The sequence below is a fragment of the Apostichopus japonicus genome, chromosome 3 (assembly GCF_037975245.1).
Source record: "Apostichopus japonicus isolate 1M-3 chromosome 3, ASM3797524v1, whole genome shotgun sequence".
Taxonomy (NCBI): Eukaryota; Metazoa; Echinodermata; class Holothuroidea; order Aspidochirotida; family Stichopodidae; genus Apostichopus; species Apostichopus japonicus.
In genome coordinates this window covers 25,179,608-25,199,959 of record NC_092563.1, presented here as the reverse complement: position 1 = coordinate 25,199,959, position 20,352 = coordinate 25,179,608, and the positions used below count along the sequence as shown (strand labels likewise).

General features: G+C 37.8%; 1 protein-coding gene and 21 non-coding genes across 22 annotated transcripts in view; all 22 read left to right on the top strand.

The window, feature by feature from the left end:
- The window catches only part of LOC139965600 (b(0,+)-type amino acid transporter 1-like), a 27,150-nt gene extending 6,864 nt beyond the window's left edge, over window positions 1–20,286 (top strand). The window contains exons 9-11 of the mRNA XM_071968137.1: window positions 13,665–13,814; window positions 18,140–18,308; window positions 18,809–20,286. Of these exons, the coding sequence (XP_071824238.1) occupies window positions 13,665–13,814; window positions 18,140–18,308; window positions 18,809–18,903 (414 nt within the window). The 3' untranslated portion in view covers window positions 18,904–20,286. The remainder of the gene's footprint in view (window positions 1–13,664; window positions 13,815–18,139; window positions 18,309–18,808) is intronic.
- Window positions 454–526, top strand: Trnam-cau (transfer RNA methionine (anticodon CAU)). Its single transcript has one exon. It is a non-coding gene; the product is annotated as a tRNA-Met (tRNA).
- Trnam-cau (transfer RNA methionine (anticodon CAU)) lies at window positions 749–821 on the top strand. Its single transcript has one exon. It is a non-coding gene; the product is annotated as a tRNA-Met (tRNA).
- Trnam-cau (transfer RNA methionine (anticodon CAU)) lies at window positions 1,042–1,118 on the top strand. Its single transcript has one exon. It is a non-coding gene; the product is annotated as a tRNA-Met (tRNA).
- Window positions 1,344–1,416, top strand: Trnam-cau (transfer RNA methionine (anticodon CAU)). Its single transcript has one exon. It is a non-coding gene; the product is annotated as a tRNA-Met (tRNA).
- Window positions 1,642–1,714, top strand: Trnam-cau (transfer RNA methionine (anticodon CAU)). Its single transcript has one exon. It is a non-coding gene; the product is annotated as a tRNA-Met (tRNA).
- Window positions 2,237–2,309, top strand: Trnam-cau (transfer RNA methionine (anticodon CAU)). The gene has a single exon. It is a non-coding gene; the product is annotated as a tRNA-Met (tRNA).
- Trnam-cau (transfer RNA methionine (anticodon CAU)) lies at window positions 2,533–2,605 on the top strand. The gene has a single exon. It is a non-coding gene; the product is annotated as a tRNA-Met (tRNA).
- On the top strand, window positions 2,830–2,902 carry Trnam-cau (transfer RNA methionine (anticodon CAU)). Its single transcript has one exon. It is a non-coding gene; the product is annotated as a tRNA-Met (tRNA).
- On the top strand, window positions 3,128–3,200 carry Trnam-cau (transfer RNA methionine (anticodon CAU)). Its single transcript has one exon. It is a non-coding gene; the product is annotated as a tRNA-Met (tRNA).
- On the top strand, window positions 3,421–3,497 carry Trnam-cau (transfer RNA methionine (anticodon CAU)). The gene has a single exon. It is a non-coding gene; the product is annotated as a tRNA-Met (tRNA).
- Trnam-cau (transfer RNA methionine (anticodon CAU)) lies at window positions 3,722–3,794 on the top strand. Its single transcript has one exon. It is a non-coding gene; the product is annotated as a tRNA-Met (tRNA).
- On the top strand, window positions 4,020–4,092 carry Trnam-cau (transfer RNA methionine (anticodon CAU)). The gene has a single exon. It is a non-coding gene; the product is annotated as a tRNA-Met (tRNA).
- Window positions 4,313–4,389, top strand: Trnam-cau (transfer RNA methionine (anticodon CAU)). Its single transcript has one exon. It is a non-coding gene; the product is annotated as a tRNA-Met (tRNA).
- Trnam-cau (transfer RNA methionine (anticodon CAU)) lies at window positions 4,612–4,684 on the top strand. Its single transcript has one exon. It is a non-coding gene; the product is annotated as a tRNA-Met (tRNA).
- Trnak-cuu (transfer RNA lysine (anticodon CUU)) lies at window positions 5,284–5,356 on the top strand. Its single transcript has one exon. It is a non-coding gene; the product is annotated as a tRNA-Lys (tRNA).
- Trnam-cau (transfer RNA methionine (anticodon CAU)) lies at window positions 5,577–5,649 on the top strand. Its single transcript has one exon. It is a non-coding gene; the product is annotated as a tRNA-Met (tRNA).
- Window positions 5,872–5,944, top strand: Trnak-cuu (transfer RNA lysine (anticodon CUU)). The gene has a single exon. It is a non-coding gene; the product is annotated as a tRNA-Lys (tRNA).
- Window positions 6,165–6,237, top strand: Trnam-cau (transfer RNA methionine (anticodon CAU)). The gene has a single exon. It is a non-coding gene; the product is annotated as a tRNA-Met (tRNA).
- On the top strand, window positions 11,930–12,002 carry Trnam-cau (transfer RNA methionine (anticodon CAU)). The gene has a single exon. It is a non-coding gene; the product is annotated as a tRNA-Met (tRNA).
- On the top strand, window positions 12,225–12,297 carry Trnam-cau (transfer RNA methionine (anticodon CAU)). Its single transcript has one exon. It is a non-coding gene; the product is annotated as a tRNA-Met (tRNA).
- Window positions 12,940–13,012, top strand: Trnam-cau (transfer RNA methionine (anticodon CAU)). Its single transcript has one exon. It is a non-coding gene; the product is annotated as a tRNA-Met (tRNA).
- Window positions 20,287–20,352: the final 66 nt, after the last annotated feature.

Below are 20,352 nucleotides of genomic sequence, written 5' to 3'. Positions count from 1 at the left end.
TCGTTTATATTTTTAGAACTTCATATTTATGTAAAATCTCGTTAATGAAGCTTTTGCTTTGTGAAAATGTATCATATAGAAACAGAGACAGTGAAATCTTAATTAAGGAGACAACTGTTTTCATTTGCTTAAACATTTCTCAGACTTTCAAACTTATAAATTAAACGATATTAATGACTTTAGCAAATATCATCCACTTTAATACTAGATGTTTGATAGATGGGTTCTATTGAAGTAAATCTAGGAATTAAATGAAGCATCATATTTGTAAGGCCTTGGGCAGCCATCTTGCTTTTCACAGCGGTGATCATGTTAATAATGAAAATTTAGAAATGAAGCATTCGTCTCTATTTACCATTTTATATATTCTTCATATTCTCACACGTGGCGGGCGTGCATAGCTCTCTCAGCTGCCATTTCCATTGTAGAGACATTCATGTTGTGTAACAGCAAGCCTCGTTGGCGCAGTCGGCAGCGCGTCAGTCTCATAATCTGAAGGTCGTAAGTTCGAGCCTCACACGTGGCAGGCATGCTATCCGTTTTATTCATGAAAGCATGAACTTCTACATTCAACGTCGGTTCATTTTTAAATTCTGTTTGCTTTTAGGGACGCTTAACACGTAGAAAATCTGTTCTTACAATTTCAAACAACTTTTAACATGATATGTGACACTGGTCCGTACTATATTTATCATTGATATCTTAGCTGCAGTTTTCATACTAGAGACATTCTGTTCTGTAACAGCAAGCCTCGTTGGCGCAGTCGGCAGCGCGTCAGTCTCATAATCTGAAGGTCGTGAGTTCGAGCCTCACACGTGGCAGGCATGCTATCAGTTTTATTCATGAAAGACTGAACTTCTACATTCAACGTCTGTTCATTTTTAAATTTTGTTTGCCTTTAGGAAAGCTTAACGCGTAGGAAAAGTCTTCTAGCAAATTCAAACAACTTTTAACATTATATGTGACATTTGCCGGAATATTTCATTTTTCATTGTTTACTTAGCTACCATTTCCATAGTAGAGACATTCTGTTTTGTAACAGCAAACATCGTTGGCGCAGTCGAAAGCGCGTCAGTCTCATAATCTGAAGGTCGTGAGTTCGAGCCTCACACGTGGCAGGCATGCTATCAGTTTTATTCATGAAAGCATGAACATGTACATTCAACGTCTGTTCATTTTTAAGTTCTGTTAGCTTTTAGGGACGCTAAACGCGTAGAAAAACTCTTCTTACAATTTGAAAAATCTTTTAACATGATATGCGACACTGGTCTGTATTTTACATTTATCATTGTTTACTTAGCTGCCATTTCCATAGTAGAGACATTCATGTTGTGTAACAGCAAGCCTCGTTGGCGCAGTCGACAGCGCGTCAGACTCATAATCTGAAGGTCGTGAGTTCGAGCCTCACACGTGGCAGGCATGCTATCCGTTTTATTCATGAAAGCATGAACTTCTTCTACATTCAACGTCGGTTCATTTTTAAATTCTGTTTGCTTTTAGGGACGCTTAACACGTAGAAAATCTGTTCTTACAATTTCAAACAACTTTTAACATGATATGTGACACTGGTCCGTACTATATTTATCATTGATATCTTAGCTGCAGTTTTCATACTAGAGACATTCTGTTCTGTAACAGCAAGCCTCGTTGGCGCAGTCGGCAGCGCGTCAGTCTCATAATCTGAAGGTCGTGAGTTCGAGCCTCACACGTGGCAGGCATGCTATCAGTTTTATTCATGAAAGACTGAACTTCTACATTCAACGTCTGTTCATTTTTAAATTCTGTTTGCCTTTAGGAAAGCTTAACGCGTAGGAAAAGTCTTCTAGCAAATTCAAACAACTTTTAACATTATATGTGACATTTGCCGGAATATTTCATTTTTCATTGTTTACTTAGCTACCATTTCCATAGTAGAGACATTCTGTTTTGTAACAGCAAACATCGCTGGCGCAGTCGAAAGCGCGTCAGTCTCATAATCTGAAGGTCGTGAGTTCGAGCCTCACACGTGGCAGGCATGCTATCAGTTTTATTCATGAAAGCATGAACATGTACATTCAACGTCTGTTCATTTTTAAGTTCTGTTAGCTTTTAGGGACGCTAAACGCGTAGAAAAACTCTTCTTACAATTTGAAAAATCTTTTAACATTATATGCGACACTGGTCTGTATTTTAAATTTATCATTGTTTACTTAGCTGCCATTTCCATAGTAGAGACATTCATGTTGTGTAACAGCAAGCCTCGTTGGCGCAGTCGACAGCGCGTCAGTCTCATAATCTGAAGGTCGTGAGTTCGAGCCTCACACGTGGCAGGCATGCTATCAGTTTTATTCATGAAAGAATGAACTTCTACAATCAACGTCTGATCTTTTTAAATTTTGTTTGCTTTTAGGAACGCTTAACACGTAGAAAAACTCTTCATACAATTTCAAACATCTTTTAACATGATATGCGACACTGGTCTGTATTTTAAATTTATCATTGTTTACTTAGCTTCCATTTCCATAGTAGAGACATTCTGTTATGTATCAGCAAGCCTCGTTGGCGCAGTCGGCAGCGCGTCAGTCTCATAATCTGAAGGTCGTGAGTTCGAGCCTCACACGTGGCAGGCATGCTATCAGTTTTATTCATGAAAGCATGAACTTCTACATTCAACGTCTGTTCATCTTTAAATTCTGTTTGCTTTTAGGAACGCTTAACACGTAGAAAAACTCTTCATACAATTTCAAACATCTTTTAACATGATATGCGACACTGGTCTGTATTTTAAATTTATCATTGTTTACTTAGCTTCCATTTCCATAGTAGAGACATTCTGTTATGTATCAGCAAGCCTCGTTGGCGCAGTCGGCAGCGCGTCAGTCTCATAATCTGAAGGTCGTGAGTTCGAGCCTCACACGTGGCAGGCATGCTATCCGTTTTATTCATGAAAGCATGAACTTCTTCTACATTCAACGTCGGTTCATTTTTAAATTCTGTTTGCTTTTAGGAACGCTTAACACGTAGAAAATCTGTTCTTACAATTTCAAACAACTTTTAACATGATATGTGACACTGGTCCGTACTATATTTATCATTGATATCTTAGCTGCAGTTTTCATACTAGAGACATTCTGTTCTGTAACAGCAAGCCTCGTTGGCGCAGTCGGCAGCGCGTCAGTCTCATAATCTGAAGGTCGTGAGTTCGAGCCTCACACGTGGCAGGCATGCTATCAGTTTAATTCATGAAAGACTGAACTTCTACATTCAACGTCTGTTCATTTTTAAATTTTGTTTGCCTTTAGGAAAGCTTAACGCGTAGGAAAAGTCTTCTAGCAAATTCAAACATCTTTTAACATTATATGTGACATTTGCCGGAATATTTCATTTTTCATTGTTTACTTAGCTACCATTTCCATAGTAGAGACATTCTGTTTTGTAACAGCAAACATCGTTGGCGCAGTCGAAAGCGCGTCAGTCTCATAATCTGAAGGTCGTGAGTTCGAGCCTCACACGTGGCAGGCATGCTATCAGTTTTATTCATGAAAGCATGAACTTCTACATTCAACGTCTGTTCATCTTTAAATTCTGTTTGCTTTTAGGAACGCTTAACACGTAGAAAAACTCTTCATACAATTTCAAACATCTTTTAACATGATATGCGACACTGGTCTGTATTTTAAATTTATCATTGTTTACTTAGCTTCCATTTCCATAGTAGAGACATTCTGTTATGTATCAGCAAGCCTCGTTGGCGCAGTCGGCAGCGCGTCAGTCTCATAATCTGAAGGTCGTGAGTTCGAGCCTCACACGTGGCAGGCATGCTATCCGTTTTATTCATGAAAGCATGAACTTCTTCTACATTCAACGTCGGTTCATTTTTAAATTCTGTTTGCTTTTAGGAACGCTTAACACGTAGAAAATCTGTTCTTACAATTTCAAACAACTTTTAACATGATATGTGACACTGGTCCGTACTATATTTATCATTGATATCTTAGCTGCAGTTTTCATACTAGAGACATTCTGTTCTGTAACAGCAAGCCTCGTTGGCGCAGTCGGCAGCGCGTCAGTCTCATAATCTGAAGGTCGTGAGTTCGAGCCTCACACGTGGCAGGCATGCTATCAGTTTAATTCATGAAAGACTGAACTTCTACATTCAACGTCTGTTCATTTTTAAATTTTGTTTGCCTTTAGGAAAGCTTAACGCGTAGGAAAAGTCTTCTAGCAAATTCAAACATCTTTTAACATTATATGTGACATTTGCCGGAATATTTCATTTTTCATTGTTTACTTAGCTACCATTTCCATAGTAGAGACATTCTGTTTTGTAACAGCAAACATCGTTGGCGCAGTCGAAAGCGCGTCAGTCTCATAATCTGAAGGTCGTGAGTTCGAGCCTCACACGTGGCAGGCATGCTATCAGTTTTATTCATGAAAGCATGAACTTCTACATTCAACGTCTGTTCATCTTTAAATTCTGTTTGCTTTTAGGAACGCTTAACACGTAGAAAAACTCTTCATACAATTTCAAACATCTTTTAACATGATATGTGACAATGGTCCGTATTAAATTTATTATTGTTTACTTGGCTACCATTTCAATAGAAGAGACATTCTGTTATGTATCAGCAAGCCTCGTTGGCGCAGTCGGCAGCGCGTCAGTCTCATAATCTGAAGGTCGTGAGTTCGAGCCTCACACGTGGCAGGCATGCTATCAGTTTTATTCATGAAAGCATGAACTTCTACATTCAACGTATGTTCATTTTTAAGTTTAATACAACACTTACTTATATTCCGGCGGCCATTTGATTGGTCAATTGCTCGTCGATTGCATGCAAAATCCGCTCTATTGCACTCTATGAAATAAAACCATGTGTTATACTTTTTTGATAAGACTTTTTTCAATCGTAAGAGAGCAGAGAAACCTGACTGTTCAAAACAATCTGTTTCATGAGTGCATTTTACATCCAATTATATCCAAATTTGAAGGTGTTGTATAAAACAAATAATAAATGGTTTCCATTCGTGCAATTGTGCAAATATTTCATTCGTTGAAAGATGTAATTTGTTCCATTCAACTCGGCGATTCCATCTTTCAACTCATGAAATATTTGCACTATCGCATTCATAACCATTTATTATTTGTATACTGTTTGCTTTTAGGAACGCTTAACACGTAGAAAAGCTCTTCTTACAATTTCAAACCACTTTTAACATTATATGTGACAATGGTCTGTATTAAATTTATCATTGTTTACTTAGCTACCATATCCATAATAGAGACATTCTGTTATGTATCAGCAAGCCTCGTTGGCGCAGTCGGCAGCGCGTCAGTCTCTTAAACTGAGGGTCGTGAGTTCGAGCCTCACACGTGGCAGGCATGCTATCAGTTTTATTCATGAAAGCATGAACATGTACATTCAACGTCTGTTCATTTTTAAATTCTGTTTGCTTTTAGGACGCTTAACACGTAGAAAAACTCTTATTACAATTTCAAACATCTTTTAACATGATATGCGACACTGGTCTGTATTTTAAATTTATCATTGACTTAGCTTCCATTTCCATAGTAGAGACATTCTGTTATATATCAGCAAGCCTCGTTGGCGCAGTCGGCAGCGCGTCAGTCTCATAATCTGAAGGTCGTGAGTTCGAGCCTCACACGTGGCAGGCATGCTATTAGTTTTATTCATAAAAGCATGACCTTCTACATTCAACGTCTGTTCATTTTTAAATTCTGTTTGCTTTTAGGAACGCTTAACACGTAGAAAAACTCTTCATACAATTTCAAACATCTTTTAACATTATATGTGACAATGGTCCGTATTAAATTTATCATTGTTTACTTAGCTACCATATCCATAATAGAGACATTCTGTTATGTATCAGCAAGCCTCGTTGGCGCAGTCGGCAGCGCGTCAGTCTCTTAATCTGAGGGTCGTGAGTTCGAGCCTCACACGTGGCAGGCATGCTATCAGTTTTATTCATGAAAGCATGAACATGTACATTCAACGTCTGTTCATTTTTAAATTCTGTTTGCTTTTAGGACGCTTAACACGTAGAAAAACTCTTATTACAATTTCAAACATCTTTTAACATGATATGCGACACTGGTCTGTATTTTAAATTTATCATTGACTTAGCTTCCATTTCCATAGTAGAGACATTCTGTTATATATCAGCAAGCCTCGTTGGCGCAGTCGGCAGCGCGTCAGTCTCATAATCTGAAGGTCGTGAGTTCGAGCCTCACACGTGGCAGGCATGCTATTAGTTTTATTCATAAAAGCATGACCTTCTACATTCAACGTCTGTTCATTTTTAAATTCTGTTTGCTTTTAGGAACGCTTAACACGTAGAAAAACTCTTCATACAATTTCAAACATCTTTTAACATGATATGCTGGTTATCATGGCTGATTATCATGGCTGGGTATATAGGCTGATTATCATGGCTGCTCTTAGTCGAGACACGTCTGTTCAGCTTCTCTTAGATTCCTGTGAAGGAGAGTCAATTCTATTTAAACTGTTGAAGGAGAAATTCATCGATCCAGGAGAGCATCTTACGGCGGGTCAGGAACTACCAGGTAGATTATGGGATGTAACCTTCAAAACCGTAGATTTGAAGAAGAAGTTTTGGCCTGCTCTGTCCAGCGCAGATTGCTGCACTGCGACTACGTACACTGGTTGCACGACGCTTGTTACTGTGTTACATGTACCGTATGAATTGGGGGACAACGTTGTGAGGTACGTTCCAGGCCGATACGGTTAAGTAGTAAGCGGTCGTTTCCTCACACTCACTGACTACCCACAGGTGTTTAATGGGATTCGACAATACCAGGTGGAAATAACAGAGGATATCCCCTCATCTTTAAGACTCGGTGGAAGGAACTGCTGGGTTAGATACAGAGGCCAGCCAAGAACCTGCTTGAAATGCGGAGTAAATGATCACGAAGCAAAGAACTGCGACCAGATCAAATGTTACAACTGCCATGAATTTGGACATACAGCGAAAGATTGTACTACAGAAGTCAAATGCACGGTATGTGAAAAGTCGGGGCACACTTCTCGTACCTGCCCAATTTCCTTTGCAAATAAGATCAGCCCTACCGCCAGAGCTTGGGTTAAGGGCCCTGCTGTCCTGCAACAAGAAGCAGAAACAGCCGAAAAAAGTGATGAGATAACGGCAAAAGGATCTGATGGTGACACCAATGCCGACGTAACAGAATCTATGTCATCAGCCTCAAGTTATTGGGCCACCCCCCAAGCTGAACCCCTCGACACCAATGTTAATATGGACGATGATCATGGTATGACCCAAGACCCACAAAACACAGAAGACAGTCTACCCATCACAGAAAGTCAGACGAATCTGTTCGAGAACGCAGAGGTTATAGAATCTATGTCATCAGCCTCAAGTAATTGGGCCACCCCCAAGCTGAACCCCTCGAAGAATCCAACAGTGGAAGAATGAAATGTCAACCACCACCGAGAATATCGTCACAAGAGGACAGTGTTGAAGCTAACTCTTCCCGTCCCAGCTCAAGAACAAAGAGAAAAAGTGCTTCTCAACCTGAGTCAGTCAAGAGATTGGAGAGATCAAGGTCAAGCCTTCGCTTCCCCGCCGAGGACCCATGCGACAGTGTAAAGATAACTCAAAATTTCTTAGAGGATGAGCCATGGCACTCGTGTTATGTGAAGGGGTGCCAGGAAAAAATTTCCAGGTATGATTTATTGATAGAACACGCGTCCAAAACCCACCCTAAGCTGAAACCTGCAAAGTATCCCTGTGCCTTAAAGTCATGTAAGTTCACGTGTGAGTCCCCCCGGGATTGGATCACGCACATGGCTGACGAGCACCCACAATTTGTGAGTCAAAAGGAGACATTTTTACCTCCTCAAAGGAGGTATTTTTTAAAGAATGCCTGAACAAATCAAAGATTTGCACTCATCTTGTTCAGTTTTAGCGTACCTCATTAACAACGACTACTTTTGCTTCACTCAACGTAAATAGACTACGGGACAACCAGAAATGTTCACAGATTCCACAACGGACCAAAATTTTTAAATTTAATATCATACTGTACATGTCGTTTATATTTTATGTAGTGCTGTATAATCCATTTAGTACTCAACCTGGTGTTTTTAAACATCAAGGCTGTGCTTTCTATAACAGCGCTTTATGGGTCTTTAACATCACTTATAATCTTACTGATTGTTGTAGGGCTGTATATGTGCTGTATATGTCATGTAGGGCTGATCCTAAGTTTTTCAAGCGCCATTGTTGTTCTTCCCATAATAGTACTTTACGGGTATTTAACGCCAATTATAATCTTATTGATTGTTGTAGGGATGTTCATCCCACCACCCCGGGTCACAATTGGCTTCGTGCCAGCAAAGGCCAACGTCCTAGAGTTGATGGGATCTATTCCCCGAAATAATTTGTTGTTAACAAAGCGACTACGTCGCCGATCCCTTATTCTGACCATAGACCTGTCCAAGACAATATGGAAGAATTACGGGCTTACTATAAGCTATGGTCTACTCCGAATACTGATTTTAATGCATTAGATGATTGGTGGGAGAGTGTTAAAACCAGAACTAAAATGCTTGCTTGCCGCTGGACAGGGTACTCGCATTGCTCGTCAGAAAAGAAAACAGCTCACAGAGCTCCAAACTCTTTGTTTAACTTCAAATTGCCATGGCATTACCCGCTGATAACATAAACATTGAACGGAGTAATCCAGATGTCAACCATCTGGTACATACCCCATGTAAATACTTTGATATTGATTCTTTTAACAAGTTATGTCTAGCAAACAAAACCGGTTTCACGATATTCCATCATAATAGCCGAAGTCTTATCAAAAATTTCAACGACATAACAACTTTTATCTCATTATTAAGTAATGACTTTTCCATTATTGGTTTCACAAAAACGTGGTTCAATAACCGTAGTTCCCCCCTTACTCATTTAAATAACTATACTCTAGTAGAACATCACCGTGACGAGAGAAGGGGTGGCGGGGTCTGCTTGTTTGTTAATAATAATATATGTTTTAAGGAGAGGCTAGATCTCTCCATTTTTAATGAGAGTATTGAATCTATATTTATAGAAATAACTGAAACGCATACTAAGAAGAAAATGATTATTGGTTGTATTTATAGACCACCCAGCGGTTCAATTGACGATTTCAATTTCAATGTACAACATATATCTAATATAATAAGTCATCACAATTATGATTCATATATAATGGGAGATTTTAATATTGATTTATCTGATGTAAACAAATCAACAGGTTTTCTTAACTTATTGTACTCTACCGGATTCAATCCCACAATTACTAAACCCACTCGTATCACTGCAACCTCAGCAACTATACTTGATAATATTGTAACAAATGTCGAATCCACAACCATACCAGGAATTCTTGTAACCGATATAAGTGATCATTTTCCAATATTCCTTTTGATTCCTACCAAGAACAACAGACCAATGAACTTCATTTCATGTACAGACGAAATTATAAACCAGATAACATCAGGCGTTTTAACTATGAAATTGAAAACAAAAACTGGAACGATGTTTTAAGCCAAACTGATGTTAATGCTGCTTACAACACGTTCTTTGAATCCTTTAATTATACCTATAATAATTGTTTTCCAATATGTTATGTAAGCAAAAGGAAACGACGTAAAAAGAAACATCCATGGATTACAACTGGAATGTTGACATCTATCAAAAGAAAGAACAAGCTCTTTAAAAGTTATTTAACAGCACCTACTGATGTTAACAAGGCTACGTATAAGCATTATCGCAATAAGCTTAACCATATTATTAGATTTTCTAAAAGATTGTATTTCTATGATAAATTTAAATATATTAGAAATAATATAAGTATAACTTGAAATACAATTAACGAAGTTCTAAACACCAACCGAAAAAAGGTGGATATCCTGCTGTTTTAAAACTGGTGATCAAGAAATCAGCAACGAGAATGACATTGCCAGCTACTTTAACAAATATTTTGTAAACATTGGACCCTCACTTGCAAGAAATATTACAAATAAAGGTAGTACAGAATATCTTATTCATAATAATAACAGAAACAGTCACTCTATGTTCATTAATCCTGTCAGTGAGGAAGAACTTTCAATAGTTGCTATTTCCAGCCTGAAACCAAGAAAAGCAGCGGGATATGACGATTTTAAACCAGATATAATAAGACATGTTATTCACTTTATCGCCAAACCATTGACTTATATTTGTAATTTATCTTTTACTTCTGGTACATTTCCAGATACGCTAAAGATTGCTAAGGTTATACCAATTTTTAAAAAAGGTGACCAAGATGTATATGAAAATTACCGTCCTATTTCTTTATTATCATGTTTTTCAAAAATTGTTGAAAGGCTTATGTACAATCGTATCTTTAAGTTTCTAACCAAGTTTAATATCCTGTGCAATGATCAATATGGCTTCCGCCCAAAGCATTCTACAGAACTTGCTTTGGCAAATGCTATTGAAAAAATATGTACTAGTCTTGATAATACCAAAATATGTATTGGAGTGTTCCTTGATCTCTCCAAGGCATTTGATACTATTGACCATACCATTTTGCTAAGTAAATTATCTTTGTATGGTGTAAGGGGAACAACCCTTGACTGGTTGAGCAGCTATTTATCCAATAGACATCAGTATACTTCATATAAAAACTCTAAATCCGAACACGCTGTAACCCGTTGTGGTGTTCCACAGGGCTCAATATTAGGACCACTGTTGTTCATAATATATGTCAATGACATTTGCCAGGTGTCAAAAATTGCCAAGACTATTTTGTTTGCTGATGATACCAATATTTTCTTCGAGTTCGAAAACGTACATAGAATGCATGATACTGTCTCTACTGAATTAACTAAATTTACTAACTGGTTTGCTGCTAATAAGTTATCACTTAATGCAGACAAAACTAACTATATAGTATTTAATAGAAGAAGAACGCTTAACTGGAATAATGACATAATAATGGACGGTAAAGTAATTAAACAAGTATCAACTACTAAATTTCTAGGGGTAATATTGATAGTAAACTTTCATGGAGTGACCATATTACAAAAGTTTGCACCAGCGTTGCAGGAGGTGCAGGAATTTTAGCAAAGCTAAAACATTTCCTCCCCCAGAATATACTCAGAATGCTTTATCAAACTTTAATAGCACCACATCTGTATTACTGCTTGATTATCTGGTCTGGTACAAGTGTTTCTCATTTAAGTCACCTTAAAATACTTCAAAAGAGTGCAATACGTCATATATCTCACGCAGCACCGCGTGAACATACAAGCCCCCTCTTTAAGAAACTCAATTTATTGAAATTAGATGACATTATAAAAGTTAATATTGCAACATTTACATACAAGGCTTGGAATGGATCATTACCAATCAGTTTTCGAAATTTTATAAATAGCAACACAGATATCCATAATCATAATACCAGAACGGCTAGCAACGCACATTATAAATCATATAAAACACGCACTGGTATGTTAAGCCTCAGAAACCGTGCAACCAAAATTTGGAATTCACTGTCAATAACTTTAAAAACTAAGAAAACAAGCTCAACATTTAGTAAATGTCTTACTAAAGAAATTATCATGTCTTATTAATTATGATTTAGCTGCATAGTCGCATAGCAGCATATTCACATATTAAAGCGTATACGTATTGTTATTAACATTATTTTCACTATTTTCTATCTTTTCTTCATGGGAGTCTTCTGTTTTGTTAAGCCAGCATAGGCTTTTCAGAAGAATTCCATTCACATTGTAATATTTATGTGAAAAAACAAATAAATGAATGAATGAATGAATATGCGACACTGGTCTGTATTTTAAATTTATCATTGACTTTGCTACCATTTCCATAGTAGAGACATTCTGTTATGTATCAGCAAGCCTCGTTGGCGCAGTCGGCAGCGCGTCAGTCTCATAATCTGAAGGTCGTGAGTTCGAGCCTCACACGTGGCAGGCATGCCATCAGTTTTATTCATGAAAGAATGAACTTCTACAATCAACGTCTGATAATTTTTAAATTCTGTTTGCTTTTAGGAACGCTTAACACGTAGAAAAGCTCTTCTTACAATTTCAAACCACTTTTAACATTATATGCGACACTGGTCCGTATTAAATTTATCATTGTTTACTTAGCTACCATTTCCATAGAAGAGACATTATGTTATGTATCAGCAAGCCTCGTTGGCGCAGTCGGCAGCGCGTCAGTCTCATAATCTGAAGGTCGTGAGTTCGAGCCTCACACGTGGCAGGCATGCTATTAGTTTTATTCATGAAATCATAAACTTCTACATTCAACGTATGTTCATTTTTAAGTTCTGTTTGCCTTTAGGAAAGCTTAACGCGTAGAAAAAGTCTTCTTACATATTCAAACAACTTTTAACATTATATGTGACATTTGTCAGTATTTAATTTATCATTGTATGTATTGTATATATATGTATTGTATATATATGTATTGTATATATGTATTGTATATATCATTGTATATCATTGTATATATTCACGTGATAAAACAAATAAATCAAATCAAATCAAATCAAATTGTTTACTTAGCTACCATTTCCATAGTAGAGACATTCTGTTTTGTAACAGCAAGCCTCGTTGGCGCAGTCGACAGCGCGCCAGTCTCATAATCTGAAGGTCGTAAGTTAGAGCCTCACACGTGGCAGGCATGCTATCAGTTTTATTCATGAAAGCATGAACTTCAACATTCAACGTCTGATCATTGTTAAGTTCTGTTTGCTTTTAGGAACGCTTAACACGTAGAAAAGCTCTTCTTACAATTTCAAACCACTTTTAACATTATATGTGACAATGGTCTGTATTAAATTTATCATTGTTTACTTAGCTACCATTTCCATAGTAGAGACATTCTGTTATGTAACAGCAAGCCTCGTTGGCGCAGTCGGCAGCGCGTCAGTCTCATAATCTGAGGGTCGTGAGTTCGAGCCTCACACGTGGCAGGCATGCTATCAGTTTTATTCATGAAAGAATGAACTTCTACAATCAACGTCTGATCTTTTTAAATTTTGTTTGCTTTTAGGAACGCTTAACACGTAGGAAAAGTCTTCTCACAATTTCAAACCACTTTTAACATTATATGTGACGCTTGTCTGTATTAAATTTATCAATCTTTACTTAGTTACCATTTCCGTAGTAGAGACATTCTGTTATGTAACAGCAAGCCTCGTTGGCGCAGTCGGCAGCTCGTCAGTCTCATAATCTGAAGGTCGTGAGTGCGATCCTCACACATGTTACTAAAATTAATGCAATTTACACTCATTATTCGGAAACTCTTTTGAATATCTGGGATTTCGTAGAATAAACAATATTTCCAACTTCATGGCTATTTACTGTGACTTATAGGCCTACATTGCTTTAGAACGATGACCAGGCGCCTTGATGTTGTCGTCAAGGAGACATTGCTTTCCTACAACATTTATTGATGTAAAAAACACAAATATTTATGTGAAAAAAAAACAAAGAAAGGAAATAAGTGAAATGAAACATCAAAAGCAATGTAGTTTCTTGGTGAATATGTTTGAAATTGAAATATAATGTAGCCTCTATTACAATATGTATTTATACCATTATTATGATTTTTTTCCTTTAAAGGGTGGGCTTGCCATACTAATGGTGATTCCTAATGATTTTGAGTCTTTGGTGAACTACTTTAGTTTCACGTCTTGGATGTTCTATGGACTTTCATGTCTCGCTCATATTGTACTTCGATTTACCCATCCGGAATGGAAAAGACCAATCAAGGTGAGATCAACAACTAAGCATCTTTTTATCAATTAGAAAAATATGACATAAAATCTAAGATGGACATCATAATTATCATATTTTCAACTAAAATGACCATCTTCAACGATTAGTAGCGATAAATTTATTGAATTAACAGGTATGCAATAACGTGAGTTTTCTACATGTCCATTATTGGGGAATCGGTTGTGTTCTGTATTTTGTGAGAAGTTGCGTTAGACCGCGGGGATGTATGAATTGCCACGGCCTTTACATTGCCTCCAAGATACACAGTTGCAATAAAAAACGTACTTAGTTAAACATTCGACTTACAAAGTCAACATGTTTGAATTTTGACATTTTATTTCAATACGGTAGGCCGCCTTAACTGACTTGCTGACGCGAAAAAAAGGACATAAAGGGACATCCAAAGTGACACAATAAGATTATTTACTGAATTAACCCATGTTCATTCATACTTTGATAACAACTTCTCGAATCTGATTGGCCCGTTGTCGTCAGCTGACAGTGCATTAAGCAATGGATAACGTACGATTAGTTGCAACAACAATAACAGCATTATTTCCGATCCCAGCTGGCTGCCTAAGCTAGTTCAAAGCGAACAATCACAAAACTTCTGCGGAATTTATCCTTCACTGACTTTTTCATGTTAGCTAATAGTAGTGGTACAGAGGTCATAGTCTTAAGCTCCAAAAGTCACAAAGTAGAATTAATATTCGGCATAACTTTTTTCTAATAGGGTTGTGAATGAGTGGAACGGTTTGCCTTAGAAAATTGTACTTGCAAGTAGTGTGAATGGGTTTAAGAATGCTTTGGCCAAGCACTTTAAGCATTGTAATCGGGTCTGAGTGTTTATGTCTTCAGCTTTTTTTCACTCTCCTACAGGGTCCTTGATGGGGACTTGAGTGTCCCTCCTGATTCTTTTTTTTTCTACTTAACTAAACTAAGTTAAACTAGATAAAGTGAGATATGACAACAAACCCCTCCGTGTATACACCCCTTGGCCAAATGATGACCAAAATTTCCGAGAAAATGCTGGCATTAAAGTTATTTATATTATGACGTTAAGAGGCCATCGAAACAAACATAGGCCTAACGTGAGTAATAGTATCAGAAGTTATTGGAGGCTTCGAAGAAACAAACGAAGCAATGTTCGAAAAGTCCTGAAAGTAGCACTGAATACAAGGAATCGAAAGACAGTTATTGTCCACAGTTGACTAGCCAATGGTAGAGCATTGTCGATATTAAACCTTACGTAACGTCTAACTGATAGGCCTAGCCTAGCCTAAAGCCTACCGTTACTGATCGGGAGTACAGCAACATATGTATTCAAGAAAGGCACGTTTCAAGGAACATTAATGAGTCATTCTCCAATCGAAGTAAATGTTTCATGTCCTGGTTCACACTATTTTCCGTTCCATCAAATGTTAAAGTCATTGTACTACAAAAATCAACTGTTGGTTTAAGAACTCCCTTCATGGAATTGTTCATTGTTACATTGTTACTTTGTTTTGAGACTTTAAACTATAGTAAAAGTAAGGAACACGAGGTATCCTTTCGAGACAATAGCTGGTTAGTTTTCTTTTATAGCTTTTATTAAAATTGTAACATTCTGAGATGAAACTGAATGTTAATTTATCGCACGATAATGCACTCACGGGGGTATTACCCTATATCGCCGGATTCACTCGGGCTACGGCCTCGTCAGGGCCGTAATCTGCGGGTTGGATGATAGGGGGAGCTGCCCCCTGAGATTTCCACTTCCTAAATAATGATAGCACAAACCTAAAAATTAATTTACACATAAATTCCCAATATGGCTTCCCCTCAGCATATAAACGCTACGGCTTCCATCAGAAAGCCCTAGCGAATTACCTGTGTAAATAATGAATAAAGCAGAGCTTATAAAGTAACGTTAAGTCCAATGACCTTGTGCATGAGTTTAGCACATACATTTTTCATTGACAAGATCACCAGAATTAGAGCCAGCATAGTCAGTGAAGGGAAGTCAAAATCCTACTCATTGACAGTGCAGAAACCGCCATCTTGTGCACTAGATATGTGGGAGCCAGCTACAGAGGATGAACTGAAGCGGATCATAATGGCCTCCCCGTCTAAGAGCTGTGGCCTTGATCCGCTGCCTACAAACCTCCTTTAGCAGTGTGTGACACCTCTCTTGCCAGTTATCAGCACTATTGTGAACAACTCCCTCATAACTGGCGATGTACCATCCGCTTTCAAGCTCGCCCATGTGACACCACTCATTAAGAAACCCTCGCTGGATCCTACCGTTCTCTCAAATTATAGGCCAGTGTCAACCTTCCATTTGTATCAAAGGTTCTAGAAAAAGTTGTGTCATCCCGTCTCACATCCTATCTTGAACACAATGGTCTACAGGAGACTCATCAATCTGCCTACAGGAAACACCACAGCACTGAGACTGCCCTCGTGCGCATTCAGAATGATGTGATGGTAGCTCTTGGAGGTCAGAAAGCGTGCCTGACGGTTCTGTTAGACCTTTCGGCCGCTTTTGATACGGTCGACCACCTCCAGCTTCTTAGTACACTCAGTGACCTTGGTGTTAAAAGTAGCGCCCTAAAGTGGATGACATCATACCTCAGTGATCGTCAACAGATTGTGTGCCTGGGAAAGGATTCTTCTGACCCTCAGACGTTAGAATGTGGCGTGCCCCAGGGTTCGGTCCTGGGGCCTGTGCTCTTCACGGTACACGTCTTCACTGGGTCAGCTCCTTCGCTCGCAGGACATGGACTATCACTTCTATGCAGACGACTCGAGTCTCTATCTTATGTTCCACCCAAATGACATTACTATCACTGTGCATCGTCTAGAGAAGTGCATAACCTCAGTTCGGCAATGGATGTCACAGAAATGCCTGAAAATGAATGACTCGAAGACTGAGGTGCTTCTAATATCATCAAAGCATCTGACCAGAAAGATAGAATGTCCAAGCATCATTATTGGTGACCATCAGGTGGAGCCTAGTGATGTGGCAAAGAGCATCGGTGTCATAATGGACAAACATGCCTCTATGGAAGACCATATAACATCTGTGTGTCGGTCTGCTCAGTACCATCTCTACAGCATCGGAAGAATACGAAAATACCTCACCAGAGAAGCCAAAGAGCAGTTAATCCATGCTTTCATAACATCTAAACTGGATTACTGCAATGCACTTTTCTGTGGACTACCAGTTAAACAAATAAAACGACTGCAAAGGCTCCAAAACATAGCAGCAAGGATTGTTACACTAACAAGAACATCTAGTCACATTACCCCAGTATTGCATGAACTTCATTGGCTGCCAGTATCTCAGAGGATTAGGTTCAAAGTCCTTCTTCTTGTTTTCAAGTGCCAAAACAACATGGCACCTCCATATCTGCAAGATCTGATCCGTCCTTATCAGCCAACAAGAGCCATACCTTCTGCCGGTCATAGACGTCTGGAGGTGCCGATCACCAAGACAAACAGCTATGGGAATAGAGCTTTTTGCGTGGCTGGGCCACGCCTCTGGAATGAGCTGCCAGCTGAACTCAGAACTGTTTCTAGTCTTACGACATTCAAGTCAAAGCTGAAAACCTTCCTTTTTAGACAGCATTACTGCAATATTTAAACTGTGTATTAAATTCTTTTCTTGTGCAATACTCAAACAAACTCAAACGTGCTTGCTTTTTATTTTTCATACTCATTTATATTGTATTTTATTCTGCATTTTTACTACATATTTTGTGTCATATATATATATTTTTTATTTGCTGTTACATAGCTTTTTAGAGCACTTTTGTGGATTTTACGCTTTACAAAATAAATTATTATTATTATTAAGTCCTATTTTCCCTACAAAATGACTTTACCGAATAAAATTGTTCTAATTTACCTCTCTTTTTGGAGGAAGTGTAAATTTCTAAAACATGATATCTTAAAATAAAGAACGTTTAGATGCAACTTGCAAGGCCTGGAAAGTGCCATTTTCGGCAATGTGGGAGGCAGTTTTGGCAAAACCTTTCCTGCTACACTACGCGCCAACAGATGTTGCCGCTCCGCTTACATAGTGTCATGATGGTCCCACCCACTACAAATTTCTTCAAAAAGCATCACTTTGTAACATTTGAACGATATATAATGTTTCCCGATGTTCCCCAACCGTCCCCTTAGAGATTCTACCCAGCCTACGGCCCTGCTCGTGCAATGCTTGAGTAATACCCCGGTCGTCCTTTATTCTGCGATAAACGCAAAGTAGAGCAGTGATGAACCACTAACTATCTTATATCAAGTAAATATGTATTTTTATGTCATATTCTGATTAGATTCCTCTAATAGTCCCACTGATAGTGGTGGTCTTTTCGATCTATCTTATGATGGCGCCAATCATCAATGATCCTTCACTGCCTTGGTTGTTTGCTGCGGTCTTCATTTTGGCCGGTTTTCTTCTCTATTTTCCCTTTGTGAAGATGAGATTGCGTATAAAATGTTTTGGTAAGTTTTTTATGTCAATTTTTTAGAAAATACATGGTATATTAAACGCCATTTGCACAAATGCGTATGCTTATATGTATATAATGTGTAATATTGTGTAAAGGTACTTTGAAGAATTTAATTATGGCAAGCCTTAGTATGGACATAACTGATTACGGTTGAAAGTGAATGTGTTTGATATAGAAGCAAGGTTATAATGAGCCATCTATATGGAAACAACTTAGTTTTAATGATACTTACACATTGACGTAACGTTTTCATCAGACGCCTATACCGAGTCAGACAAAAGACATAGAACCAAATATATATTTGATTTAACATACTTAGAGTCTCAATTGTGCAGCTGGTTGCATTTCATTTTAAATAATTACGTAGCCACGAGATTGAATATGTTAAAGAAAGAAATGTCTGATTGTCTGACACAATTAGTTTTTGTTTAGTCTACTTATATAGGGACAATGATATAAAAATGATATCAATTACTTTCATTCATTTTCTAGGTTATATAACTCGATTCTTGCAGAAGTTGCTTCTATCGGTTCCATCTCGTTTTGTTTCTCCAGAAGAGGATGTGAATAAATCAACAGATTCGTAGTAATACAGCAATTTACATGTAATATACGACACGGTGATGTCATATATATATAGACACTTACTTGCCATCACGATCGATGGATTCATGAGACAAGTGGCTCGTTGTGTTAAATCCTATCAGATAGTGTTTTAAGTCTCATGAATGGATAGGCCAATTACCCACACAGTGGAACGGTGCGGTAGGCTACAAGGCCAAGAACACATTAAAGATATACCATACAATACTCTTGAACAAAATACTCCATGAAGTTCTTCGTTAAATCGAAACGATGTACAATTAGAGTGCCGCTTGTTTCCAAGAGTTATGACAACAAATGGGCTATGGTGGATACTTCAGCCATATGACGGCTAATTATCCCTTGAGATAAAGTGACAATAACTTTCGTATGTATGTAAATTAGACTGCATGTGGTAGGTATACATCATTGATATGACACTCATATATGTTATATGCCTCCTTTGAAAAGTAATATACACTTTAGGCCCAGGAATTTTTGACGAGTTCTATGTAAAATCCCTTCAAGCAACATGCATATCTACTTCATTATTCTCAAATTTCCCATATTTCACCACATTTCCCCGATTATTCCTACATTTCCCATATTGCTTTGCTTTGAACATCTGCATCAGGCATAAACCCATGAAATATGGAAGAAATGAATGCCAACAAACCCAGACCTATATTTTAATGCACGGGCGCCGGACCGAGTGTCACATTGGTGGGACCTGAAATGGTAGATCCAGGGTGGTCCTTAAGAGGGGAAGGGGGGGGGGGAGTGGTTCATATGTGAACCATATGCTATGTCGTCGTGGAGCTGTGTTAGGGTCTGGAGTGAGAAATTTCGGTAAGATATTGTGGGTGAATATTTTTTTATATCGTTGTTTGTTACATGCAAACAGCAAACGCTTAAAATATTTCCACGTTTTCTTCAAAATTTGAAATTATACCTAACTATAACAATGAACAAACCAAATTATCGTTTGTCATAGAACTAAACAGGTCAAAAAGTAATTAAAACAATAAATGAAGTTAATTACCACTATTTGTTATCAATTTAATCGTTTTACTGGAGTACAAAGATAAGAATATTTTACATCTGGCAATGTCAAGGTCAGTCCTGTAGGCAACTGATTGGTTATGTAATATAGTTAATTAGTTAGTTAGTTGAAATTGCTGTTTTGTTCCGACTTTCCAAATTACTTCCGAGACAATCTTACATCGATATTCCGGTGGCTGAAGTTAATGGCTAAAAAAATTTGCTGGAAATTTCTGAATCTTTAGGTCAAATGTAAACCCATATAGCATTTTGTATGGCGAAGATATGCATTTTTCAAAGTTTTTATGGTAATTTATAAATGTATGTTTCAACAACAAAGTAAATGATGTCATCACCGTAATTCTCCTTATTTTGTTTATTTTTTTGCTTTGTGATGTTTAATTTACTTATTT